The 11704-nt window shown below is 38.7% G+C and overlaps 1 protein-coding gene across 2 annotated transcripts in view; it reads left to right on the top strand.

Moving 5' to 3' along the window:
- Positions 1-4948: 4948 nt before the first annotated feature.
- LOC113067104 (SITS-binding protein-like) overlaps positions 4949-11704 on the top strand; it is a 45804-nt gene continuing 39048 nt past the window's right edge. For both annotated transcript variants that reach the window (XM_026239367.1, XM_026239368.1), the window contains exons 1-2: positions 4949-6161; positions 7586-7757. In XM_026239367.1, coding sequence (XP_026095152.1) covers positions 5688-6161; positions 7586-7757 — 646 coding nt within the window. In that variant the 5' untranslated portion in view covers positions 4949-5687. The remainder of the gene's footprint in view (positions 6162-7585; positions 7758-11704) is intronic.

Raw genomic sequence — 11704 nt, 5'->3', positions numbered from 1 at the left:
CTGTGTATGTGTGTGTGTGTGTGTGTGAGAGAGAGAGAGAGAGAGAGAGAGAGCAGGTGAAGGTGTGTGTGTGTGTGTGTGTGTGTGAGAGAGAGAGAGAGAGAGAGAGAGACACTCTAAAAAATAAGCTCCTGACAAATTTAAAAAGATTAAGCCAAAACGTAAGACAGAGAGTGAGATAATGACAACAAACAAGTAAAAAAACAGAGGAACAACTTGGATTCAAGTAAAGATGAAAAAGAAGACTGGAGCTGTATTAGCATCTGGATCACCACTCTATCAGCTATCTGCAGTTTTCCCTCCAAAACTTTTTAAGGAATCTTTTGAGGAACTACAACTGAAAGACATTACACAATTATCATCTTTGATTGCTAAACAGAGAGCTCTATCTTGAAAAAAACATGAACAAAAACTGTATATTAAATTTAATTCAAGGCAAATCTCATCATTAGAAGCTAAAGGCTAAAGCTAGCTGCAGCTTTGACTCAGTGCCCCAGTCTGATCACCATGCCAACCCCGGCACAAACAGACTGCAGGGAGATGTGTTACCCAGAGAAGTGCAGAAGTGATCAGGCAAGAAAAAATAAAAATAAAAAAATAAACACAAAGAGAAAACTCTCAGAGACAATCCTGATGTTCTGTATGCTGACTATATGCAACTCAAGGCAAAAAGAATCAAGAACAACTTTATTTTATACACAGCTAGGATCAGTGCTTGGAAATTGGCCATCTGTGAGGAATACAAGCATGTGTTCAAAGAAGGAATAGGCAGAGGAGTAGATTAACTATTTGTGAAGATGAAATGCTAGACACAGACAACCCCATTCTCACTATAACCTACTATAAAGATGAATTCCTACAGCAAGGCAATGAAGCAAGCCGAAACTCATCTGAGGAGATTTTCCCCCTGCTGAAAGCCAGAGTAGAGAAGAAAAGAGACGAGACTCATGTGAACTGCACAGACTCTGAGGAGGAAGCACAAATCTCAGACAAACACAACACAAACATTTACATCCAGGTGCTCAAAGACGAACTCCAGCAGCTGAAGAACAACACCAGCTCCTCCATCACCGAACTCACAAGAGCTGTCAGGGAACTACAGGAAGAAAACCGAACTCTCCACTTAAAGCTATACAAACTAGAGGAGGACACAGAGAAAAAAAAGAAGAGAACCTCTCCAGACAGCTGCAAGACATGAGAGAACACTTACAGAAAAACACAAAAGACAACACACTTCACTACAATACAGATCCTACTACAGACAAACCAAACTACACAACCACAGAACGTGTACCTACGACAAGCACACAGACACCAGCAGTAACACAAGCCTCACCTGCACAGCCTCCAGAACCTGATACACATGTCCTCCTCCTCATATACTCTAATGGGAAGTTCTTGGACCCTCAGAAGCTCTTCCCACACCAAAAAGTCACTGCAAAGCGATGTAGCACAACAGGCCAGGCCTACCATATCCTCAGAGACTTCACATATCCTCTCCACGCTTCTCCCGAGACACAACACACCACCACACAATCTGCAGTTTACTCTTCGATTGTAAAGCTCTAGTTTGAATAAATCATTAACAAAAACTGTATATTAAATTTTATTCAAGTAGAATCTCATCATTGAAAGCTAAAAGCTAACGCTTCTTTCTTAATCGAAAGCTAGCTTTAGCTTTTAGCTTTTAATGAGATGAGAATAAAATTCAAGTAGAAATGATGCGCTTACCTACTGTCCCTCAGACTACAGTGAAGTAATTGTGCCCTCAGTTAAATTAAGTACATTACATCATGGACGAGATTCTGGTGTGGTACAGGGAGGATCGGGCCTAACACATTTCTATTATAACATTTGGAAAATTTCACTGCTGGTTAAAATTAAAACACCGAATTGGCATTTCAACCACTGACACATATCTTTGTGCCATCTCTGTACCATGATGAAGAGTATCTGAACAACATCCACACAGAGATCAGCCGTTTCCTGGCCTAGGGAAATGTGCTGCTGTCTGGGGACTTTAATGCAAGAATGTATCTGAACCCGATAGATCCAAAGGGCAATCAATATATCTTTGGCCAAACTAAAACAACACAAAGACACAATTAGAGCAAAAAAGCAACACCATCTGACCAAAAGTTTACAAGACACAACGTTTTTCAAATTTATTTCAAGAAATCCCACCAAAACAACTAAATGACAAATATGATCTGATCAAACAAAATCTACAAACTTATGAAGACACAATTAAAAATAATCAAAATCCACATGACTTCCCAATTACATTTAAAGAATTTACAAACAAACTCAAAAGCCAAACATGTAAGAAATCTTGTGGTCCTCACAGGATCCTAGGTGAAATGCTGAAACACCTGAGCTTCAGACAGCTGTGCTCAAATTATTCAACAATGTACTTAGTTCAGGCTGCTTTCCTGACATCTGGAGCCATGGACTCATTACCCCTATTCATAAGAGTGGAGACAAATAGGACCCTAATAATTTCAGAGGCATTTGTGCGAGCAGTAATCTGGGGAAGTTATTTAGCAGTATTTTATACCATCGAATCGGAAACTTCCTAAACGAGCACAATGTCCTGAGCCCGAGTCAGATTGGCTTGCTTCCAAATCACAGAATGACTGACCACATTTACACCCTACACACCCTAATCAATAAACATGTGAAACAGACCAAACACAGAAAAATATTTGCATGCTTTGTTGATTTAAAATAAGCATTTGATTATATTTGGCATGATGGATTATATTATAAGCTTTTACAAAGTGGTGGAGGGGGTAAAGTTTTTGACATTATAAAAACAATGTATTCATACAACAAATGTGCGATCCGAATTGGCAACAAACATACAGAATTCTTCACCCAGAAAAGAGGAGTGCCGCAGGGCTGTAGCCTGAGTCCAATGCTATTAAACAATTTTCATCAATGAGTTAGCGGTGCAGTTGGAACAGTCTACAGCCCCTGGACTCTCTCTACAAGACAAGAACATCAAGCTTTTGCTGTACGCAGATGATCTGGTGCTGCGGTCCTCCACCCCACAGGGACTACAGCAGCAGCTGGACCTGCTGGACAACTACTGCCAGAACTGGGCCCTGGCAGTAAACCTCAACAAGACCAACATGATGGTCTTTCAGAAGAAGCCCAGATGTCATGAACACAGACACCAGTTCAGTCTAGGCAGCACCGCTCTAGAACACACGATGCAGTACACTTACCTCGGCCTGACCCTCACTGCATCGGGGAGTTTCAGATCGGCAGTGAATGCTCTCAAAGATAATGTAATATGTAAATATGCAATCAAGAAAAAATTCCAAAATATTGAAATACCTCTTCCAATTTGGTGTAAAATCTTTGATAGTGTGATTCAGCCCATAGCGCTGTATGGAAGAGAGGTTTGTGGTCCGCTCAGTGGTCAGAGCTACACTAGATGGGACAGACATTCAACAGAAGCCCTACACACAGAATTCTGCAAAATTATTCTAAAATTAGGGCAGAATTAGGCCGATTCCCATTGATTATTAATATGCATAAAACATCCCTCAAATGCATCTTAAATCAAGTCCCACAGAATCACCACATTTTAAAGCAATACAAACCTAAGAACTGAACCCTGAAAAGAGTCCCGCTCAGTCATCTAGTTCTGAGACTAACTAACCTGACTAACTCTACTAACACTAACCAGTCTCAGACCAGCACTGATTCTCACCCAAACATCAAAATCAATCAAATTATCAAACAATCTAAAAATACCTATCATTCAACAAATTCACCAACTTAACAGAGAACTTTACAGCCATTAGTGAAACTGAACAAATAAAGATACTGTTAGGAGAGGGACACACAGCAGCACTGTCTGCGAGATACGTGTGGACGTGCCACAGCCTGAGAGACAGCAGGTGAACGTGTGTGTGTGTGTGTGTGTGTGTGTGTGAGAGAGAGAGAGAGAGAGAGGGAGAGAGAGCAGGTGAATGTGTGTGTGTGTGTGTGTGTGTGTGTGAGAGAGAGAGAGAGAGAGAGGGAGAGAGAGCAGGTGAATGTGTGTGTTTGTGTGTGTGTGTGTGAGAGAGAGAGAGAGAGAGAGCTGGTGAATGTGTGTTTGTGTGAGAGAGAGAGAGAGAGAGAGAGAGAGAGCAGGTGAATGTGTGTTTGTGTGTGAGAGAGAGAGAGAGAGAGCAGGTGAATGTGTGTGTGAGAGAGAGAGAGCAGGTGAATGTGTCTGTGTGATTGTGTGTGTGTGTGTGAGAGAGATCAGTTGAAGGTGTGAGTGTGATTGTGTGAGAGAGAGACAGCAAGTGAAGGTGTGTAGTGTGTGTGATAGAGAATGTGTAATGCATTTGACCTCCTGGACACCACACTGACCCTCAACATGTGCGTTTCAGTATGTGTGTTTCTTGGGAATTGAACCCAAAACCTTTTGTGTTGCTGACACAATGTTTTACCACTGAGCCACAGGAACGGGACAGAAGCACAGACGGATAGAAGTTTGGCATAATAAGAATATTATATAAAGTAGTTTAGTTGGTTTATATTTGAAAAATGTTTGTCCTGTCAAAGTAAAACCAGTGCATTTGACAAGACATAAAAAGAGGACTCCAAAAAAATATATATATATAAGCTTTTTTTTATTTTTAGTTATTGATTAATCCATTTTAAAGTTTAAAAGCAAAAAGACAATATTTCAGTTGTTATAAAACTAGTAGTTATCATATGGAATTCTCATTAAATCATTAAAAAAATAAAGAATGGTATAAATGTTTTAGAATTAAACACGAAGAGTAGATTTCTGTTTCCGTTTTTTTTGTCATTGACCTTATGAAAATGTAAAAAAAATATATAATAAAATAATATACATGATATAGTACAATAATATTTAGGAGCACTACACACACAATGCTACACAAGTGTGACGCGTAGGAGGCGAGTGCAGCTGTTGGGAGGAGAATAAAGTAATATTTTGCACAGATTAAACGTAAAGTTAAGATTTTCCCAGTTTAATAATACGCCAAAATAAATGTAGTTTGAGGTTAAAGCTTTGCTGCGCACCTGCTTTGAACAGTTACAGGACATTGAAACATTGCGCACAGGGTTGATGCATGTTACGCATAATGCGAGTCAATCACTGCACGCGCGTCTCCAAATGCCAAGCGCGTGCACACTCAGATTGTGAGAATGGGTGCTTCACACACACACTGCGTCCTGTCTGGCTCCTGTCCCCGTTGTCGCAAGGTTAGCCTAATCACTTTCTCTATTACCTTTCTGAAGAAGCAGTATGGAGTTACGTCACACCGGCGCGTAAAAGTGCACGCCAAGCAAATAAGCCGCTGAGGAGCTATTTGTAGGCATTGCTGCCAAACCCGGGTAAGGCTGCTCACTCTTCTGCCATCAATGCTTTAACCCTGCTGCAGCACTGGAAGCAGCATGCATTACTTTTCTGATTTATTCTGGAATGATTCTGTTTGGAGAACTTGACCTGGATCCGTAGATGACCGGCGGCCGGTGCGCGCAACGACGCAATTAGATCCAATTCAAAAAATCACATTCACAGACAGTCGAGCGCGTGAAGGAGCATGACACGATGACGATTCTGCATGGTTTAGCAGATATATTGTTACTTTATATCATCTCGTTCGTTTAGATATTTTCTTCTTCTTCTTCTTCTTTGTGAAATCATCATGCCACACTCTCGCAACAGGAACCCAAGTCCGATCCCAGAGGTGACATGGGACACGGGGTTGAAAGAGATGAACGAGACCTGGAAGGGGGCTATTGCTTGCTTGGGAGTTGCTGTCTTTTTTGTCATGACAATTGGGATCATTTATTGGCAAGTTGTGGATCAGCCCAACAAGAACTGGGTCCTGAAGGGGAGCTTTAGTGGGCTGATTTGGGAGAGACGGACGCAAACTCTCCTCATACAGACACTGACTGAGGACAAGACGTTTGCGGAGATAGACGTGGAGAACGTGGGGAACACCGATATTGAGGTTCCGTTCGTGAGGAACATGTGCTGGCTTAATAAAACCGAGTTCTGCTACACTTGGGACTCGGTCGCAGAGGTGAAGATCTCTCTGGAATCATCAGAGGAGGACTCAGAGACCGAGTGTTACAGTGTAACCTGGACTCCAATTCACTGTCATGTGGACCTGAAGGTAAAAATGCCATTAGAACCTATTTTATTTAGAACATTTTTGAAAATATAGACTATGTTGCAAATAGAATCAGAAGTGTCATTGAGGCACCATTTTAATTTCCACAAATATAACTGAAACAAAATAAATCACCCTATTTGTTTATGAAGAACAACATAAAATGTATTCAAAATATTCAAGAACCACCAACATTGTATGGTGTGAAAGTTTCTCTCACAGAAACCGAATAATCGCAGCTTCGCAGCTATAAAATTCTTTACAATATAAAAATATCATCAATAAAAAAAAAAAAAAAAAAATGAATAAGTGACAATGATGATGATGTGTTTGTTTTGTCAGTGATGATCCTGTAAGTACCGCAAAAACGCGATTTTTGTTCGTTAAGTGTATTAATCGCTCGATGAAAGCACACCGCCTGACTAAATATTATAATATAATATATATAATAAATATTATAATATAATATTATATATATATATATATATATATATATATATAATAAATATTATAATATAATATTATATATATATATATATATATATATATATATATATATATATATATATATATATATATATATATATATATATATATATATATATATATAGAACAGAATGTTTTTTGTTTTTTTTTTGGTTCCTTAAATGTTTGAAATATCAATTAAAATATATGTGAATACATAAAATATATACTTTTAAGACCTTCATATTTTAGTTTTGGCTTCCTTTGGGAGGTTTAAGTTCTAATTAAGTGCATACAAACAATTATTTAACGGTTTATTGTTTCACAGTGTTACATAAAGATAACCATTTTAAACCATTTTTATTGCAACTGTAACCTTTTTATTTATTATTTAACTGTTTTTATTTTTTTTATTTTTTTTTAACTTTTAAATAGTTTTATTATTAGTTATTTTTATGGGGTTATATTGTTAATCATAAAAACTGATTTACTTTGCATTCGCACCTGCCAAAAAAAGTTTTTAAAGCAGGGTTTAAAGTTCACCAGTCTAAAAGGGCCACAGAGATACATTTCACAGATATCCGATAAGACAAGGTCTTTCTTTGTTCAGCAAGCACCTAATGCAATTCGGAAGTTTTCTAGTTTAATCCCTTCATTTCCCATATTTCCTTCCTCACTAATGCTCTGTCATGTGTTATTTTAGATTTAAGCCTAAGAACACTTTGTTCAGTCCAATCCTTTGAGTTAAAGGTATTCTGCACCTGTTTTCATGTCTTATGAGAGCCAAAAACTTCTTAGCTGGATGTCCAGATTTTGCTAATGAAAACCTCATTCAATCTATATGAAGAAACTCAAACAATAAATGTATAATTAGTACTTAAACTTGCAATAAATGATCTACCTATGGTATAGATGGACCATAACTATACATTTTAAGGATAGTAACCCTCTTTATTTCTCAGGACTGTTTCTCCATGGTGAATATTTCATGGTACGGAGGTGCCAGTGTCCGTGCACACAACTGGCCAATAAACGATGCCAACATTTCCATGCAGCACTTCACAGTCAGCGACCTTAGGGACAACCCTTCTGGCTTCGGGTCAGTTTTAGAACGCTACTTCCTAGGATCCTCAGGTAAGCACAGAGGAGCTCCGCTCCACTAACTGTCACCCCCTTAGCCAAATTTTGCCACCCTGCCCTTTCACATATTGTTGTCAAGTCCAAACATGCATTCACTTGTGACTATCTACACATTTCAAAACTGCCTCGGCCCTGAGATCACAGAGAGCATAACACAATACGGATGGTTACTTCTGCTTGGTGAAAGACTGCACAATAAAGTTCACGAGACTTGAGTCTGAACCCATTGGTATTTGTTAGCAGATGTCCGATGTTTATATCGAGAGTTAATTAGGCAAACAATCTCAGGCAGGTTTAAATAAGCATTGTGTTTATGTCAGGGAGGATGGGACATGTTTACGGACAGATGCTTAGTGCATTAAAACATTAGCCACTCCAAATTCTCATAGTCTTGCAGTGTTTAAAGTGAAATAAGTAGCTATACACCATGAAAATGCGTGACATTTTGTACTTTTGTTAAAGTTTCACTGTTTTTATTGATTTTATTGAATATGTTTAACATTTAACTTAGATTTGATCTGTCCCAAAATGCAGAATATTTGGAGCATTTAAGTGAAGTATTTAAATATTAATTGAAACTTAAATCAGTGGTTATTAACATATGATTCAACCACACGGCAGAAACCAGAACCGCCGTCCCAGAACCAAAGTTCTTGATTATATCTTTTTTATCTTGCTCTTTGATGAACAGACATCACAGCAGCTGGGTTATTAGGTTATTTTGGCTGTTTTAAGGGCTGCCAATAGCTCCTCAGCGGCTTATTTGCTTGGCGTGCACTTTTGCGCGCCGGTGTGACGTAACTCCATACTGCTTCTTCAGAAAGGTAATAGGGAAAGTGATTAGGCTAACCTTGCGACAACGGGAGCAGGAGCCAGACAGGACGCAGTGTGTGTGTGTGAATTCAGATCTGACGCACATCATATTTTCTCATCACTCTTTACCTTTTCTGACCCACTTCAGTTCTTAAAGTCTCTAGTAGTGGGCTAAAGAGTTGAATTGGGTGTGTTAGATGAGGGAGACAGAGCTGGTGCTCCAGGACAGTTTTAAAAACCACTGCATTTCACCAAGTTTCAGTGGATTCCAATAGTAATTTGTGACAGTTCCACCCTGGAGCATATAGCTGCAAACAAACAGACAAACAAAAAATCTAATTTTAATTTTTCAATTGTAACATTCAAGATTGATTCATGTTTGAATTAGAAATTAATGAGTTACTTTCCATTAAAAGTAATCAAATACCAACAGTTACAGGTTAATTTTTACAGCGAGTAACAAAATTGTAACGAGCCTGTCCTCCAACAAAAAACGACCATATAGGTCGTTTGTGCAAGCATTTATTACGACCTATATTTACGTTTTAAAGTTAAGCGCCCTCTAGTGGGCGTAAAAATAATGACGGTATCGCGTTCCGTCTGTCGTCATTAATTGACGTATAACGTCATTACCAATCAAAATACACGTTTATTTAAATGCAATGTGTGGGCGTTTTACACTGATCTCACAGCATTTCCTACATATTTTACTACTGTAGGTGGCTTATTCGTTCGAATGACCACACCTAACCCCACCCCTAAACCTAACCCTCACAGAAATCATGATAAATTATGATTTATTGAGCATATTCATTTTTGTGCACGTCCGTTCCTTAGGATCGAACCCATGATAGCATGATTACATATCAAGGTATAACGCAATAATCTACTAACTGAGCTACACGAAACCCAAACCAGATTGCCAATAAAAGAGTACAAAACATTAATATGAAAACGACCTTTTGCCGATAGGGGCGCAATTTTTAGTATATGATCTGATGGGTCGTATTTCAGGGATTTGGACAAAGGACCTATACATGGGTATTGGTTGGAGGACAGGTTGTTGTAACACATTACTTATAGTAGACAAGTTTCCCAACACTGGTGCCTGTGAGGCTTGTGTGGGTGGGCAGCTGGTCTCTAAACATGGTTACTGCTCAGAGCCGAGACACTCTCACAGCACCTTGTCACCAACGCACAATCCAGCAATTAATAACCCTATTTACTCAACACGGTCACACTGCTTTTTTCGTACGGCCGCATTATTTGCGCCCGCATTGGTGTCTTCCAAGTTTGCATGTGAGCTTTCGGCAGCTGAGAGGTGAAAGTGGTAATCTGCATCCCAGACAGCTGAACAGAATTAGATTAAAGTGAAAGGGCATGCCATCAGCTAAGGACATTATATTCGTCATGTGACATAAACAAAGGCCTTTTATGATTTCCTAGATCATTGTTTGGCCCACCAAGCGTTATGTAATGCTGTAAGCAGTTTAACCGAAACAGTCACATGGTTTTTATCCATTTTCCACCTCGGTAGAGGACGGCCTTGATTTTGTAGAGACCCCTCAAACCCCTCTCTTAATTGGCTCACTTTTAAGACAGAAATGTTGAGCTTCCTGCCAAAGCAGCTGTCCCAGGTTGCCAAGTAACCGAAGACATATCTCAGAATATAATGCCCAGTGGCATAACAATGACAGTCATGTTGGCTCAGATTTGTAAGGCAACCCAGCAGCTGCCTGTGGCCCTGGCTCTCGGCTGCTATTGGTCGGTGATGTGTTGATAATGGACATAATTGTTTTTCCTGAGTTGCTGCTCTGCAGCCAAATGGCATGTTGTTGTGCAGGCCTGTAAAACGAGCCCTCGGCGACCCAGGGCAAACCCAAAGGTAAACGTTGCAGCAGTGTATATTTACATTTAGGCCTTGAAATCGGATAGTGGTTTTAAACAGGTTGATGATGTGGGGCTTCGGTCATGCGATGTCTGTCAAATAGCTTTGTCCACTTTGTTGATGAGAGACATTATTGAAGTGTCTGGGCAAGTTGTGTCCTTTACTGGGTTCACTGACAGTTGTGTCCGGTCCAACATGATGACTGAATGACCCTCTAAAGAGAAGAACACATATTCAGATTTTGACTGTTTCCAAGCAGTGATTGTGTGATCACCAAAAAATAGTGGGGGGAGGGGTTAAATAAATAAATAAAGTATATTTAATGATAATCAAATAATTAATTTAATTGATTTAATTATCAAAACTATAAAAATAGACACTGGCACCATCAAAACACGAAATTTCACTCTTTCAGTTAATTATTGTGGTTTTCCTGAACTGTGCCGGCTGTTAAAACTGTTAAAATAAAAATTAATTGTTGATGTAATAAAAAAAAAAAAAAAAAAAAAAACTTGTTCACCAATCACGCACCAATTTTCGCAAATCACGTTAAAAAAATGTCAGTGAAATGTGTTTTGTTTACTTGTTTGTTTCCTTGTCTGCTATGTTTCAGAAAGGATCTGGAAATGTGTGTTATTGTGGTGTCGCATTGTCTTGACGTAATTCTTATGGGCTGAAAAATGATTAGTTGAAAAAAAATGTATGCTTTTGGGGAATTACTATTATTATTATTATTATTAGACATTTGCAAATAATACATGAAACTGTTTCGAAATTAAGACTTTAGCTGCGCAATATTTAAACTTTTAAATCTTGATCACACTGCTCACTAAAATCACACAACTATGAGTACTATCATTACAAAAGTGCATGCAACATATCTTTTTAGTTTGAAAATGGAACTAAATCTGTTCTAAATCTCAAACTAGAGTGTTGTGGTAGTTGCTACTGTAGACCGTTTCTAAATAGTTTAAGTTAAAAGACCCCAGCTCAAGTCTATAGATATTGTTAACTTAGTCCTTCAATGTGAGCTAATGGGAATTACAATCTCATGTAGTTTCTGCTAGGCCAGTGACGTATCACTAGCCTTCAGTCTAAGCAATAGTAATAGTAATGCATGACCTGTAAAACACCACTAATGAACAGTGTTGTGACGTGTGAGACTGAAGTCAGACTGGCAATCAAAGTTAATTTTTTGTGTCTGTTTAGAGTCAGATTCTTCGAGTTTTACCCTTTAAAT

Source organism: Carassius auratus, chromosome 50 (genome assembly GCF_003368295.1).
Source record: "Carassius auratus strain Wakin chromosome 50, ASM336829v1, whole genome shotgun sequence".
Taxonomy (NCBI): Eukaryota; Metazoa; Chordata; class Actinopteri; order Cypriniformes; family Cyprinidae; genus Carassius; species Carassius auratus.
This window is presented reverse-complemented; position numbering and strand designations above follow the sequence as displayed.